Here is a 16,716-nt window from a genome sequence, read left to right as displayed (position 1 = left end):
GACTCGACTGTCTCGATACGGGCTCGAATGTAGATCGTCTTTTGTTGCGCGTATGTCGTTAATAAATGATTTTCAATTTTTTCTCGACGCACATCCCAGCGAGATATTTTCACGACATTTTACATAGAAAAGCACTAAAAGGGGAGATATAATTTTCGAAACAAAGACTCGCCTTCAAATAAATTCCTCATGCTCTTTAAAAAGTGCCTGTCCGAGATTGCGATACGGTGCGTGAAAGCACGTAAAGGAATATTTCATATTTTCGCGGAAACCGCTATGTGCCGCATTTAGGCCGCTTTTTCTCCAGAGAAGCGGAATGTCCTCAAAAAACTGCGCTAACTGGAGGTTTAGTCGGACCTAAGAAATCCCTGCTTTATTTCCGACTCGAAACCAGAAACGTCCGTGTTATTAATACGAATTTTATGATTCCCGAAGACTGGAACTTTTCATAAAGAGCAGAACACTGCTTCGCTTCAAGTTGGGGAAATAAAAAGATAACGTTTCTTGGTTACTAGAAACCAGACATGTTTTATATTTGGAATATTTTTGTGGGATTGCGTATGGGATGCACTTGTGCTCCTGCTAACGCACGATAAAGTTCGTTACTCTCGATGCGTTAAGGGGCCGGGTTCTAACGGGTATCCGATCGCCCCAAATTAGGGTGGAAATCGTAATTGAATAAGAAACGTTCTTTTGACTTACGAACGGTCGAGTTTTGACGGACGGAACGATTTTTTTTAACTTGTTTAGAGAGTACGAACAAAAAAAAACACTAAAACTTTCTAAAACACAATAAACGGCTATGAATTGAATATCCTTTCGCTTCAAACAATCGAGACATACCTCGGCCGGCATGCTCGTCAGATCTGTCAAAATTAATGGGGAGTAAACAAGCTGTCATCGTTTTAGTATTATTTGCCCTAATATGGGAGAAACCACTACATTTTTGCTAAAATTTTCGAGATTACCGAATATCTGATTTTAAAAAATATTTGTTTTTCGTTATTATTTCCAAATTGGATTTTCGTTAAATAAAAAAAAAATCGTTCTCGCATCTTTATCCCGGGCCTGTCTCGTTTATCAACGGAAACAAAACATAAACGAAACAAGTGCATTAAAAACAATAAAAGTAAAACAAAAGGGAAACGTCAAATAAGAGCGTCCCGCTCGATTTATTCCATTTGTCTCCGTTCACTTGTTTTTATGCGCCCGGTCTCGATTTTATTCGTTTGTTTCCAAGCCTGCCTTGTCGTTTAAACGTAATCACGACAAATTAGGCCCAATAGAGAAGCGCGGAGAGAATCCGAGATCTCACGACAATTGAGGGTCAATTTAACCAATTTAGGCTTTTTAACTATTCATAAAATTTCGTATTTATAAAGGTTGTTATGCTGATAAAGTGCATTTGCATATGCGTCACTAGGAGATGGCCTATTTCCCCTCTTATGGTTTTGATTGAATTAACTTAAGTTCGAATTTAGGTAACTGTCAACAGTAGCAAATTCCTAAAAGAAGTTTTCACCACAATCGCACGATTGCGTCCAAAATGTCTTAATTAATGCACCGAATATCTTGCAAGGTACAAACAATGCATTCCATGAAACGTACATGATTTAAGTGTTATTTCTGAAAGGTCATCATGATCTAAATTGTTGGAGTTAGGTTAAATGGAAAATTCTGTAGTACAGAGTGCGCGCAAAAATTCATCACAAAAGTATTTGAGATTCTCATGAATGAATTAAATGTTTCATGAGCAAAATTCAAAGGAAAGCAAACAAGTCATTCTATGATTAAACCTGACCGAAAATACTGCGAGGTTGAGCAAAACAAGATCAATACTGGAATGATCTTGGTCTTGCAAAATCATACATGGAATTGGTTTTCCACGTGTCTAACTCTGGTAAGTCATTGTCGAGGCAGACAAACAGAAACAATTGCTATCCGAGGGCGAACTCCCTTGCTAATCTGAACTAACTAGCATTAAATTATATAATTTCTCGCTCTAGAATTGGTGTTCTTTCGTGTTGGCACAGAGCTTTAGAAAATAAACCCAAAATTTAGAAAGAGACTAGAACAATGATCATTAAGTATCAACTGAGTAGGAGTAAAACTTCTGCTTAGTAAGCTTTCCAGACGAGAATATCGTTCGTGCAATGGCGTCCGCGTCTCCATCCATCGCCCTCGAGAAAACGATCAAATTTCCAGTGACATTGTGGCCAACATAACAAAATTATATGATAAATGAAAGATTAATTCAATAGGAACAGAATAGGTGTTCCCTTAGTACTGCACTGGACTGGAAAAGGTAAAAATCGCATTTTCAAAACTGGATTGTAAGTTGTAAGGTACGATTCCAGGAATATTCCGCTGTTCTGTGTTCGGGTCGCCAAAGACACACAAGGCTATGAAATACAGGCAAACGGTTAATTAACACGTTGCTTTAATATTTCTATACCAGATCATACTTTGAAGATCCCCCATTACAAATGGTTTTTCATTAACGCTCAGTTTTGCCAATTAAACCTCGTTTGTTGTGTATTTCCAACCAATCGGAGCGCATTATATACCTGCCACGCGATCAATATCTGCACTTAATGAAGTCTTCATCAACACATTAAGTGCTGAATCAAATGCAAATGTAGAGTGAAGCCGGAGTCTCAGACGACGCATATTTCACGTCCCTAGTTCGGAAAATCACATTCCTACATTATTTTGATGTTAGACGTACGTCCGATATGTGACGTCCGGTATCCGAAACATATGTGTTTAGACAGAGTCTCTAAAACCTAATTGAGATCTAGTCATGCATCTATCCTGCCAAGTATGACTTGACATTGATTTGGATATGATAGAATTCAAAGAGTTTAGGCTAATTCAGATTAATACCAATACCAATTTCCCCCCACATATGTATGTGGGTATTACAGTGCCTGGGCGCCCGGACGAAGTCTTCCCTTCTCGTTTTTATCTTTTAACTTCAGCTATGATCAACGCTAAGATTGTCAAATTTATGTCGAAAAGTGTCATTTTTGATACTGTTGACACATGTCAAATTTCAGGGAAAAAAGTTAGCACGTTCATTCAATAAGGGAGAGTCTTGCAAACAACATTTAAGGAACCTGCATTCCTATTAATAGTGAATAGAAGCGTGGTATGCACTTTGGAGGCTCATTGAACCTTCGAACACGGGTACTTTTCGATTGTCCGGGAAAACGGTCATTAATCACATTTTACGATGCCGCACGTCGTCAAAGCCTTCAATTAAGATCTTTCTATAACAAAACCCAACGAGGCAGGCAGAAACAGTTTTTATGCAAACCTGAAATTAATGTCTGGCTGCACCTCAATTTTGCCGTTTAAAAAAATTTTTTACATATAAATAACACCTGCAATTGCGCGTATACTCCGCAGTCAATGGTTGCTGCGTGTACAAAATAGCAAAGTCTGCTCACGTATCGAAAACTCCTCGAATCTGGATCTCAAGAACTGGTCTCTCGCGTCTAAAAAGAACACACACTCACGCATTATTCAAATTTTATGTGATTTTGATTACTAATTATCGAAATCTAATAGATGGCCATATAAAATTACAAAAAAGAGTTATGAATGAAGTATAATGAGTCCGACACGGGTTTTAATTTATTAGATTGCCTTCAAGACACATGGCGAGCTTTGGGATGCTGAGCGTAGCAAAATGCATCGAGAATGCCGGTATTGTTTTATTTCGTCTGGCATAAGATTTTCTAACCTTTTCCTGATATTTCTAATTAGATTTCCAGGCAGCGGCGGTCTTTCTAATTAAAGCCGCACAGAATAGAAATAATAGCAGAGCCATCTGCCAAGTTTCCTCGATTTTTCCAAATCGAAATGTTAAATTTTTGGCTTAGACACAGAAATTTAGCCGATCGAAAAATAACTCGCGTCGTGACACAAATTAAATCATTTAATCGACTTTTCCTGGATAATTATTTATCTGCGAAAGCTTTTGCCTGCCAGACGCTAACGTGATGAATGCATCTTTTAAGGTCCTCCGCCAGGGGTTAAGATCAGTATCTCTTCGTTGACGTCAACATCACTATCATTAGAACAAATTAAAATTTCCAAATTGCAGATTCCAGGCAGCATAACAAACTATTTTCGAGTGCTCTGTGCCAAAAATCAACTAAACGCTTCAGTTGAAGTTGCATGGAGAACAACATTCCGATACACGTACAGTTTCAATTACATAAAAACATACATTGCCCGATCCAGATTGTTGCTGGTTCTAGTTCGTTTTATAATGTTTTTTTGGATTTAAGTGGGGTCTTGGTAGAGGGGGCTTAAAAGGGAAGCTGAGTAGTAAATTAATAAGAAGTTGGCAATTGGTAGAATGGAAACGAGTTTCCTGCTCGATGACTCCCTATATAGTCTTCAGTGAGTTCTTACGGGCGACAATAAACTGATTATAAGTGACAGTTTCCTTTAGAAACAACTTTCCTCGTCCGCATTCAACAGGGTTGTAGTAAACAATTTCTTAAAGAAGCTGAAGGATTAACAAGAAACTTAAGCAAATTTTGGTATTTTTTACTCCCTCTAGAATCAATCTACGTACATCCCTGTCGTTTGCCCGGTCAAATAACCAAAAGCTCTTTAAACTTCGATATAGGACAATTCCAGTATTGAACAGGGTTGTAGTAGTCAGTTTTTTAAAGAAGCTGGAACAACGACAAAGCATTTAAGCAGATTTTGGAAATTTTTAACTGCCTCTGCCTATCTATGACTTTTACGTAGCCAAGTAGCCAGAAATGTCTTAATTCATCCGGGAAATAAAACAGTTTAATCCAGGGCCGTATTAGTGAGTTTCGTAAAGAAACTTTAGAATTTTCAGGAAACTCACCTTTGCAGTTTCTGACAATTTTTTTATCAGCACCCAAAACCTTCGTCTAAATTCCTACAAATTTGCCTCCAAAACTCTCGATTTCCTGCTTTAAAGAGCCCTACTACGTATGCCCAATCCAAAAGCTCACATCAGGATCTCATTCATTGGACCCATCTAGACGTGCTTTTAAATAAAATCCCCGGATTTTCGATTTATAATCGTTGAACCCATGTCCACATAATATTCTGAAAACACACTTGTACAAACACAAAAGCCTTTGAAACGCAGAGAGAAAAGAGTTAAGATTTTACGGAAGTTTGAGCCTTAAGGCCAAGCGGCATAAAAGCGCTTTTGTGCCCGTTTCGAGCTTGTGTAATTCGAATGCTCGCATGAAATTGAATTAAAAATTTGACCCTTCTGCTTTTTCGATGTGTGTATGCGCTTTAAACATCTGGTTGATGATGGTGAGGCTGATTGGTTTATTTAACATTGAAGTGGAGACAAGGCGGAATTCGGTTTCGTCCAGGTTTCGGGTTTTGGGGCGATAGATATATGGTTTTTTTTATCAGTCGATTACTTTTGGAATGAACATGTTGGATGTAGATAACACTAGAACTTGTGTGTTTTAATTAGTAGGAAACATTCTCAAAATCACCTTTAAAACGAAATAGAAAACCTTTATCCAGGCATGACTCAAGTTTTCTTGACGACCATTCCAAACCCCAAAATGCCTATCCCAAGTTGCAAGTAGTGGAAGTGCTGCGCTTGAAATTGAGTTGCTGAATAGTCAAATTACGACTCAAATTTCCCATTTCAGATACAGAACGTTACAAGTTTCTAATTTTAACAAGAAATTTCCTAAATTGTTCTTGAGTGTCAACGTGCACCTCTCAATTAGCGTCCAACTTCCTGTCGCATTCGCCATTTAAGCGAATCAGATATTCAATGAGAGTCTCCCTTTCTCAGATTGTTAAATGTATTACGAAAAAAGTGACAAAAATAATTTTAAAACTTTAGATAAAAAATCCTTGGTGAAAATAAAAACAATTTGGGAGCACTTTGAGCGCACATGCGAAGTCATGACTCCGGAACAACCCGTATAAGGCCCCTATCATTAGGTTACCTAATAAACTCCAGCTACCAAGATTACAATACCTACGTAGGCCAATAATAAGTTAAAAAAAGACAGGATGAACTCAAAAAGCTCTTTCACATCTTTTTAATGAAAGCCAGGGGTCTGTACACTTGATGACGGTCCAATGCGTTCGTGGGGCCCCGAAATCAGGAATCCCGTCGGGGTTTCGCAGTGGGCCGCTGTTCGAGCTCAAGCTGGAAGCTTTATATATTCCGATTTTAAAAAAGGGTTAAAAGATAAATAAGAAACGCTTTTCAAAGCCCGGCTTTTCTTTTCGAACATTCGGTAATTTTAGACCCCCATTATTTTGGTACTTTTTATAAAGTAATTGTGTTATGCGAATGCACGTGTGCGAAATCCATGCAAAGGGGTGGCTTTAAACAGATCTGTTCGGATTAAAATTTTTGCTTGGGACTCGGTATTATTACGGGTATGTTGAGAGGGGTTGAATTAATTAACTGTTCCGTTGTTGGCCAATGAAAGTTCTGATTTGAAAAATTTTCGAAACATGGGGAAAGTGATAATTTATACTGAGAAAAAAAGGTCGTTGAATTGAGCATCTCAATGATGCATTATTAAAAAAAATCTTGCTCGGCGACTTCCGACCAGCACCAGAATTTGGAACCACTCCTTGGAAGATGTGGAGAAAATACTTTCACTTCTAAATAGATGTTTTACATTTAGCGGAAGGCAGTACGGTTAAATATGAAGTAATTGAACTTCGATTTAGAATCGACCGTTATGTTAAGGATTTGGAAACTTATTTCTTGACCAGAAGTGAATAATATTTTTTTACTGAAATTTGCATGTTTTGGGGCAAAATTTGGTACTTTTTGTTCGAAGTTACGAAGGAATTAGTGTCATTCCATTTTTAAATAAATCTTTTACATTTAGAAGATCGACAATCAAATCTGGAATAAATGATCGTAGTTATGGAGTTCCACCATTATGTCTAGAATATAAGAATGTTAAATAATATTTGAAAAACCGATGGAGATGGGTATGGGAGTTATTGAGCAATAAACATCAAAAGAAAATAGCGAAATCGCCACTTTAAACTGCCTTCAACTAGTTTATTTTAATATATAATTTATAAATTGCGCATATTGCAACCCTTCAGTTCTTCCCAGTTGATAATCCAATTTCCTCCTTTTAAATTTGAAAATCCCCTCACCCGATAAAAAAAACGTTGAAACCGCCATCTGTATCGTATTCCAAAAATATTATGACAAAGGCCCAATAGTGCGGAAAATCTCTTATCCGTCAGGCAAGTCCTTTCAACAAAATCTAAAATTAGTATTCGGGACCCTCGGGATTATTAAAAACACAGACTATCAAATTTTAACCCTTCAAATTCAAACCCCTGGCACCCCTTTTTTAAAAGTATTAAGAGGTTGAATCATATATTGTGTCATGGGGGCACCAGCAGCAATCGCTTTTTCGGAAGAGAATTCATGCCTTAATATACGGGTTGGATTTGGTAATAACGAAAACTTTTGTTGGCCGCAAAATCACTATAATACATCATTATTTTCTCCAATATACTCTTTCCTCTTTCAGCCATGTTGCAACAATCAATGTCGACTTCACTACAGCCACGTGACTCATCTATGTCCTCGTCCAGTCTTCTTGTGAACAAAACCTCTCAAGTGGATTACTCCAAATACGTCAAGAAATTCGCCTCTAGCGTAGAGTGCGGCAGTACGTACTGTAAAGACCTTAACTATCGGTAAGACCACATACCACCAAAAAGTAGAACTGCGCAAGTCTCGAATTTTTAATATAACTGAACGACACCTGTAGGATCTTTTGCTAAGTTAAAGGAGTTAAGGACTTTTCTCACCAGAAAACATAAATTTTAAAGTTGCACTGCAACGCTTTCATTAGAGAAGTGATTGTTGTCCAACCTTGAAAAGTTTTGTGTATCATTTGTTGCATATATAATTTTTTGTTCCTTTGGTTAAAATCCAGAGGCGTACTCTAAAATTACTCAAGTCTAAAACCGTTAAAACTATTCCAGAGAGCACTTCCACTGTCTGGACTGTAACTCCAGGGTGTTTTTGAAGAAGGAAGAGATGATCAGGCATTTTAAATGGCACAAGAAGCGAGATGAGTCTCTACAACACGGTTTCATGCGCTATAGCCCCCTCGATGACTGCAGCGACAAGTTCGCGAATTGCACCCACAACAAGAAGCAAACGCACTATCACTGCATTCAGGAAAATTGTGATAAGGTCTACATATCTACTAGTGATGTGCAGATGCATAGCAATTATCATAGGAAGGACAGCGCCATTATGCAAGAAGGGTTTCAGAGGTAAGTTAATTTCTTTCAGTGAACTAGATATTTGAGGAATGTGAATATAACGTAAAAATTTTATTTGAAAATTAATCTTTAGATACCGAGCCACTGAAGAATGCGGAGCCTCCTATTGCGCCTTCTTCGGCCAAAGAACCACCCACTTCCATTGCAGGAGGACCGGCTGTAGATTTACCTTCAAAAACAAGTCTGACATGGGTACGTCCTTCCTCCCAGTCATACATAATGATGAAGATTTAATCTCCAATTTCCCACACTAGAAAAACACAAAACGTACCACATCAAAGACGAGCAACTGTCCAGAGACGGCTTTAAAAAATTCATGAAGAATGAAATGTGCCCTTTCGAAAATTGCCGTTTTTCCAAGGTCTGCAACCACATCCATTGCATCAGGCCTCAGTGTTCTTACGTTCTCCATAGCTCTGGACAGTTATTCTCCCATAAGCGCAAGCATGAAAGGAAAGATAGCGAACTTGCTTATAGGTAAGTCGCAAGGACTGAGTTGATTGGGAGGAGAAATAAGAGCTAATCTCATACGAACTAAAAAGGGCTAATTTCCCTCTATTACCCTCCATAAGCCACCCTTCTCGTCTTCTAGGAAGTACAAACTGGCTCAAAGCATGATGAAAACCCTAGCAGAGGGAAGCGGTCTGCCTCCCACCCCTACCCAATTCACACCTTTAGCCAGGGATTACGAGGCTCAAATAGATCTAGCTAATTTCTACAACCACCAAAACTCCATGTCCAATATCTCGAATACTGAAAGTCTGAGTGACCGAAACTCGCCTTTAAGCTACAACGAGGAGTCCGAAGGGGCCCTAGCGATGGACTTGAGCGCCAGTGAAGCCTCAAATCTCCCATCTCAAGAGGAGACTCTCAACTCTGAAGACTACTGGAGGAAGTATTGTCAATTTGTCCCGGAAACTCAGAAATGCACTTTCAGAGAGAATTGCCATTACTGCTTTCAGGTAAATCAGTTATTCTACATCGAAATGAAGTTTTAACAAATTTATCTTTTCAGGAGCACTTCCACTGCCTTCAGGACAGCTGCGAAGTGATTCTGACGACAAAGGAAGCAGCCAGAGAACACTCGAGAAATCATGAGCAGCAGGAAATTATCACTGACAATTTTTTTTCGGTGTCAGAAGCAAACGAGCTTTGCGAAGATCAGTCTTGCGTGTACCAGAATAAGGAGAAACACTACCATTGCAGTCTAGATGGATGCAGGGAAGTGATCTTGACGTCTGAAAAGCCCTTTAGGAGGTTGGAGCACTATAAAATGCATCAGTATAGTCAGAAACTGAGTCTGACAAAGGATCCCTTGACTGCGACCCATCTGACTACGAGCATTGATGGCATGTTTTGTAGGTGAGTTCATTCACTGAAGCTTGAAGCTGTTTTTGCAAATAGTGCCTTGAAAATAACAAATTTCCAATAAATAATAACCTAATAGGGAAAGATCTGGTGAAAGCACAGACGAACATACGTTCCCATTGTTTAAATCGGAATTAAACCGACAATCTTTATGGTTTTTAGTGCATTCAAATTTCATTTATCAATTTTGCTTGCTTGCATGCCATACATCCACCGAAAAAGCGCCCACCTGTATATTTTTACATTTCGCCTTTTTTTATTTTCCAGGAAACGAGGTAGACCTCCAAAAAACCGAGTAATTGAAGTTTGGAATGACTACAACGCTGGAGGGGGATCCCAAAGCCTAATGGACAGCCCTCAGGCGATTTTCACTAGTTTTAAATTGCCCAAACCATCAACTACTCCTTCTGGGTCCAGAGATGAAGATGATGATGAACCGTAAGTGCCACTAATTCATTTGAACCCAAAGTTCTAGCAAGTTTCTAAATCTTTTAATCTCTTCCAGACCTCCACGATTTCCACCTTTCAACCCCTCGGAATATTCCAACATTCTGCAGTCCTTCGACAGCTTTAGCGAAAACACTAAATGTCCCGATACTTTGTGTCCCTATCTGGGAGCAGCTCATTTCCACTGCAACAGGAAAAGGTGCCTATATTCCACTGACCAAATGGAGTCCCTGGTCAGCCATGCTAAGGACTTCCACGAAAACGTGGAAATTTTAAATGGTTTCGAGTTCTACGATCGAATGGTTGATTGCAGGCTGCAAGGATGTGCTTCAAATAAAATTAATCGGTGAGTTTATAGAGTATTTGCGGGAGAGATACAGCGAGCAATCCATTTGCAGACACTTCCATTGCACTCGTCAAAACTGCAATTATAGTTTCGTGCAGTACTCCCAGATGGTTTTACACAATCAAAAGCATGAGACACATCAAGAAATCTCCTTTCCAAGTATACGTGTCAAAAGCGAGGAATTGTTGGTCGATAGAAGCGAGTCCAAGAGCAGTTCTGAAATGGAGGCTGTAAATCTCAGCCAAAGTATTGATAATAATAAAGTTTCAGGTGAGTTTTGCCTTCGTGGGACTATAGGGAGATTGGCGTGTGCACATTTTAGATATACTAGAGACACTTAGGTTCAGTAAATTATGTACATAGTGTAAATTATTGTTTCTAGTGGTGAGGGCTTCTGGGACCTTTTACCCTATTTCTACATTACCACCCGTTTCGGTGGACCAGCGAAGTTCACCCTCCGATCATGTAACGTCGTTGACGTCAGGTACGAGAAAAGTACTAAACGGCATTAACAATTTGAGACTAACCAGATTGACGCCATAATTGCTTATTAACAAAAAATATTAATAATTAAATTGGAACGTTCTGTGTATGGATGCACCGCAAAATGAGGGAGGTACTCCACATCTAAACATCGTTGAGTGTGATAAAAATGCTTTGAAAAGAAAGATTATCTTCGGGTCCCAGCCTCCCTCTGGATTAAAAATAAATGCAAAAGCAGTTGGAAAAATCTGAGAAGATTGAGATCTCAAACACTCCCGAAGATCGGTTTTGATCCTTTAAACGTTATCACGTCGGTTTATTTTGTGTCGATCGAGCTCGAACAGAAATCGACAATGTCAATGGCAAGTATGTTGGGCCTGCAGGAGAATATCCTATCAGCGCCATCTACCGTGTCCATTTTGCTGCATCTCAACAAAAACTTTCGAGTATAAGCAACAAGACTCGGTACCGAGTTATTTAGTTATTTAGTTAGACTCGAGATGAACCGATTGATGAGTCTTCTTTATCTAACAGTGTCAACTAGCTTCATGTATCATTCAGGTGCAAGCATGGATTCTTATTGCATAAGCATGTAAAAATCTAACCTTTAACTCCCGATTTGTCTTGATTCTTATGTAAACAAATTTTTTCAGATCGTTCCCTTCTCCAAGCCTTCGACCCCCAAACGGCCCCCTCAACAACCCTATATGGCCCGGAAATCTCTTGCAGTCGGCCCTTTTGCAAGCTGAAACGGAAGCCTCATTACCACTGCACAGCTTGCAATCAGGCCTTCTCGGAACTGGATAAACTGCTGCCTCATGTCGCCAGGCACAGCAACAGTGGTTTCCTGAATTCATCTGAAAGTAATAACGATGGAGATAGCGAGTTCAATGGGATAAAGGAGGAATGTGCTGGAAGCCCGGAAAATTTAAGTGGAGAACGGAGGAGTAGTGAGCAAAAACAGATTAACGTGGCGAGTTTGTCCAGTTTGCAGGTAAGTTGTATTCACATTGTGAAAACGCAGAAGTTATTTAATTTATCGTAGTTGGACATTAAGCAACAGCCGCCAAAAGAGCCAGATGCCAGTCCGTACTTTTCGACTCCCACATTTGACGCCTACAACCATTTTGCGCAATTCCCACCGAATTTCGCAACGCAAATCGCCCTAATGCAACAACAAAATGCCTTTCTTCCTCAAAGTTTATATCAGCAAGGGATTCCTTCACAAATCATGTTCCAGCACGCTCAGTTGATGCAGAGTCCTTTATTGGGACATCAAACTCATCCTTTCCAAGTAAGCTTTATTTAAGATTTTGTGGAAGACACTCCTCAGGGGTTTTTCCGCTTTCACATTCAAAACTAATGGTTATTATTTTTTACCATTTTTTATTTTAGACCGAAAACCTCACTTCTCCTTTGGCTGCAATGGCTGCAAACTTGAATAAACGCTCGATGAGTCCACATGACATAAGTCCCGATGCCAAGAAAGCCCGGATTCAGAATTCCATGCGAATTTTAAAAGACGAACCAGTTCCAATGGGATACTTGAGGTTCAGGTTTAATGAGGTATATACAGCTATTTAATTATATCGTTTTTTTTTTACTTTGTTATTTATGCAGGATTGCAAGTACCAACACTGCGGATACCGAGAGCACCAAACGCACTTCCACTGCCAAAGACAAGATTGTGGATACTCGTTTTGCGATAAAACCCGATTCGTTCAACATACAGCTCGGCATGAAAGGCTTGACACCTTGATGGGTGGCGATTTTCAACAATACCGTGCCAACGTCGCTTGTGGAAGGCAGGATTGTGCATATACTGCTAATTTGGGTGGGTATAACCAAAAATGTTAACTCTACCAAACACCAAAACTAGCCATCCGAACCTACTTTTTCGCTTATATTTTGATATGATACATTGGTTCCGTTTTTAATACAGTTCTGATTACAACAAAATTTTTATCTTAAACACCTTCTTGACTTCTTCCGTCTTTCAGGTTCTACTCAAAACAAAGCATCCCATTTCCACTGCTTAAAGTGCGAATTCGTCTGCACCGACACCAACAAAGTGGTGGCCCACCGTCGTCAACACCAAAAGTTGGACAGCATCCAGGCGGCTGGATTCGAAAAGTTCACTCCCAGTCAAGTGTGTCGTGTTCAAAATTGTCAACATAGCGGGAAACAAACTCACTATCACTGTCTTAGCTGTCAGTACGCTGTCTTGGGCCTGGCGCAAATGAGTGCGCACAAATACCGCCATATGGAGGGCTAATGTACTAGTAGTGTTTGATTTAATTTATATATTTATGTATGTAAATACGAAAGAGACACGGAAATGTACAAACGTAGCTGTAAGGTTACACAAACTAGAGTGATGTTCGGCCTTCTTGTATGATAGCGATGTAGCAACAACGAAGAGAGTAGTTACTACTGACAAATGTCAAAGATGTCAATAAATAAAATTCTAAAGTAGATTTTAGTGGAGTTGCGAACAAGCACATGCGGGTGCTTATAAAGTCCTAAAACTCAGCAAACGTTTTTTTAGAAACGTTAACCTACATGTATAAATATCAGTTTGTGATACGCAGATAACTACTTTGAACAAAAGATTATATTTATGGATAGATTTTTAGGATTCTCTAATAGTAGAGTTTATATACTTATAGTAGATGCGAAATTGTCACGTAAGCATGAATTTCCCATTAGATTTCCCGGTGAGGTACTAGAATTAGCATTACATAGAACGAGGCCTTTTTCGATAGATAGATTTTGTGCCTTAGAAAAGACATATAACGTTTTGTGCCTTTTTCGGTACCCGTTTTTGTAGTAAAGTAGCTGACCCGAGCCTTCGAGTGATTTTTTTTTCGATTTAAATTTGCCGAAGGTCCTGTCAATAACCTGTGAATGTCATTCCATTATACAATATACCACACGTGCCATAATAAACACCTTTTCACATCAAACATCAATAGAAATGTGTAGTTGAAGGTGTCTCTACATACTCAAATCCAGTTCGTTTCCTCTTAATGTATTTATTTATTTTTACATGATTTTGTTGCATATTGTGAATCGTTTGCCATATCTTAAAGTAGGCCTCATTATCGCTTTACTCCTTTTTTGTTCATAGCTAGTCTTTACGTCTTTGTTTCTTTATTTGTTTATTTTAATGTATATAATTTATTTTCATTTATGAATGGCAATTTTAAGTAGGTACATTACGAACCAACCTAGTTGGATTCTTTTTTGTTTTATTTATCTCAGGCTTGCGATCACCATAATATCGTTCTTTTAAACATGTGTATTTTGGTGTTGTATACCTATGCAAAAATGTATTATTTTCAAATAATTAATATAGTGTAGAATACTGTTTTTTAGCTTATAAGTTTCTTTTATTTAAAAACCCGACTTTTGTATTGCGAAGCAGGTGCGTCATATATTAGTGTACATCTTTTACTGTGATTATGTTTTTTTTAACTACCAGTATTTAATAAAAAATACTATTTATACTCAGTCTTTGTCTTTATCGCAAAAGAGCACAATCTGCCAGAATTTTCGAATAAGGCATGTTGGAAATTAAGCATTGGACGTATTGATAGTGAGATTTGGACTCATTGTAATACAAGCATATGCCAAACCAACGCTATTAATTACGTTTAAGCCACATGCGAGCGCCTTAGATCAAGAACAGGAAATAATTTTTTTTGTCAATTGTATGATACTTTTGCTGTTAGAATCATTTGAGATTAATTAAACGCATTTATTGTCTTACAACCTCAAGTCACTCAAGTAGTCACCAAAACGACTATAGAAAATAGGATAAGAGTGCAAGGAAATCTTAGGTCTCATTTTTAAGCCGGAAGGAAATATTGCTTCGATTTGTAATAAAATACTCCAATAAATACTATATCTATTTAAAATTAAAATTTTAAATAAATATTGTATTTGTCATCGGATTTTAATAGCTTTTATAAACATATTATATACGGAATAACATAATCATACGTTATCCTGTACTGGTGGCTCGTATCCTTCCGGCCGATCCACCTTTGCGCCTGGGTCACCTGAACCTTCCCCAGATCCCTTAGCATCGCCGTGCAATTCCAAAAGTTTGGAAAGTTCATAACGTGGCTTCTTTAGTACCTAAGAAGCAAGAGGATGTTTTCAGCATAAAAACGTTATTGTAAAATGGTCATTAAGATGTTAAAATTTCATCAGATTGTAATATATGCGTCGTTTGGGAACAGAAGAGTATCTTCATGAATATATATCAAAGCGAGCTGAGTATCTCATCATATTAAAAACCAAAGTTAAAAAATTTATCCTGACTAAATCAAATCTTACCTTGACTTTACGGATATAGACATCATGAAGAGGATAGATTCCCTGACAGGCCTTTTCAATGTCCTTAGCGATACTGTCTGGCAATAACTTGTTGACTACCTCCTTAAGATCAGACCCTTGAATGTCACGGGTAATGATGTCAACCATCTTTTTTCTGATTTGTCTAATCTGCAAGGAAATGTAACCTCATAGTTATGTTGCTAAAATAAACAGCTTCTTCTTACTTGGGTGTGTTGTGCATAGCAGGTTTTCCTCTGTGAAAACTGAGGATCTTTCTGTGTAAATCCAATGCAGAACACCCTCAATAAATATCCATCAGAGGTTTTCACATCAGCAGATGCTTCAATTAGGGACTGCCATTTTTTGACCATTGACCTTAATTTGTCAGTGGTGAGATCCATACCATGGAAGTTCGTGAGGACGTAACGACCTAAATATTAATACTTATATTTGACTGTATATTTAGGTTCAAATTATGGTGCTTAACTGCAACTTTAAATCAGATATTGATATAAATGCGTCGTTAGGGAACAGTGAAGTTATCTTCATGTTTCTATCAAAGCGAGCTGAGTGTCTCATCATTTTAAAGTTGTAATTTGTAATATATTAGAAATATGATGCAAGAACTAACCTTGCACATCCTCAGCTATCAGCCTGAACTTCCGGAAAGACCTCTCGGCATCATTGTCATTCTGTAAATCAGCCAAGCTCACCTCAAAAACTCGACCTGCAGAAATAGTTGTTTTCATTGATTGGTACTGATTAAAATTCTTTGACCTTCAGAAAAATAATAACAAGAATTTTCTCACCTTTAAGGCCCTCGGACGCAATCTTAGTGCCCTGAGTGCGGTTGACTAAGGTCTTGCCCACTTGCCTAGTAGCAAACATTGAAGGGGCCTTAACATCATACCAGTCTTTCCTGGTGAATGGGTCCACACTGAAAGATACGTTTAAAATTAAAATTTCATTCCACTAAATTTTCTATATTCAAAGTCTGAGAATAGTTGGTATAGGGGGGCGACATCAACAATCTTGTTATAACCTCCATAACACATGAAGTTCATCTGTTTATATCCAGATGATCTTAAGATATTCAGAAAAAATACTATAGGAATTCAATACTTTGAATTTGCAGCTACAAATTCTATATGAAATTTCCTACTTACACCTTCTTTTTGACTCCTTTTTTACCACCTTTTGATAGACCTTTATTTTTACCCACCGCCATGTTTGGTTGTCGACCGAAGAGGAACGGACAGAAGGAAAAATTGAAGTGCCCAATAAAGAACCGAAAATACGAGTGGTAGAGAAAGATAGAAGCAATTGAAGTTTGACATATAGACATATGATATATCTTAGGCACTTTCTTATGTTAATGTTACTCAAACTGTTCTATAGTTATTTGTATA

At 38.3% G+C, this 16,716-nt stretch overlaps 2 protein-coding genes across 4 annotated transcripts in view; one reads left to right on the top strand and one right to left on the bottom strand.

Annotated features, from left to right (window-relative positions):
- The window catches only part of LOC136344987 (zinc finger protein castor homolog 1-like), a 51,568-nt gene extending 37,092 nt beyond the window's left edge, over window positions 1–14,476 (top strand). The window contains exons 6-20 of one of the 3 annotated variants that reach the window (XM_066292934.1): window positions 7,554–7,722; window positions 8,014–8,310; window positions 8,393–8,511; window positions 8,574–8,796; window positions 9,107–9,281; window positions 9,335–9,681; window positions 9,955–10,125; window positions 10,193–10,480; window positions 10,533–10,750; window positions 10,863–10,964; window positions 11,617–11,957; window positions 12,009–12,257; window positions 12,359–12,529; window positions 12,584–12,797; window positions 12,964–14,476. In XM_066292934.1, coding sequence (XP_066149031.1) covers window positions 7,554–7,722; window positions 8,014–8,310; window positions 8,393–8,511; window positions 8,574–8,796; window positions 9,107–9,281; window positions 9,335–9,681; window positions 9,955–10,125; window positions 10,193–10,480; window positions 10,533–10,750; window positions 10,863–10,964; window positions 11,617–11,957; window positions 12,009–12,257; window positions 12,359–12,529; window positions 12,584–12,797; window positions 12,964–13,238 — 3,359 coding nt within the window. In that variant the 3' untranslated portion in view covers window positions 13,239–14,476. Of the gene's footprint in view, window positions 1–7,553; window positions 7,723–8,013; window positions 8,311–8,392; window positions 8,512–8,573; window positions 8,797–8,911; window positions 9,282–9,334; window positions 9,682–9,954; window positions 10,126–10,192; window positions 10,481–10,532; window positions 10,751–10,862; window positions 10,965–11,616; window positions 11,958–12,008; window positions 12,258–12,358; window positions 12,530–12,583; window positions 12,798–12,963 lie in introns of all 3 variants that reach the window. The other 2 variants (XM_066292932.1, XM_066292933.1) reach the window with 2 other exon arrangements.
- A 365-nt stretch (window positions 14,477–14,841) lies between these two features.
- RpS3A (ribosomal protein S3A) lies at window positions 14,842–16,633 on the bottom strand. The gene is made up of 6 exons (XM_066292948.1): window positions 16,474–16,633; window positions 16,117–16,244; window positions 15,939–16,034; window positions 15,532–15,737; window positions 15,308–15,475; window positions 14,842–15,106 (listed from the first exon to the last, which is right to left on the bottom strand). Exons 1-6 carry the CDS (start codon window positions 16,533–16,535, stop codon window positions 14,963–14,965), a joined length of 804 nt encoding a protein of 267 aa, XP_066149045.1. The 5' UTR covers window positions 16,536–16,633; the 3' UTR covers window positions 14,842–14,962.
- Between the last annotated feature and the right edge of the window lie 83 nt (window positions 16,634–16,716).

The sequence above is a fragment of the Euwallacea fornicatus genome, chromosome 18, assembly GCF_040115645.1.
Source record: "Euwallacea fornicatus isolate EFF26 chromosome 18, ASM4011564v1, whole genome shotgun sequence".
In the NCBI taxonomy this organism is placed as follows: domain Eukaryota; kingdom Metazoa; phylum Arthropoda; class Insecta; order Coleoptera; family Curculionidae; genus Euwallacea; species Euwallacea fornicatus.
This window is presented reverse-complemented; position numbering and strand designations above follow the sequence as displayed.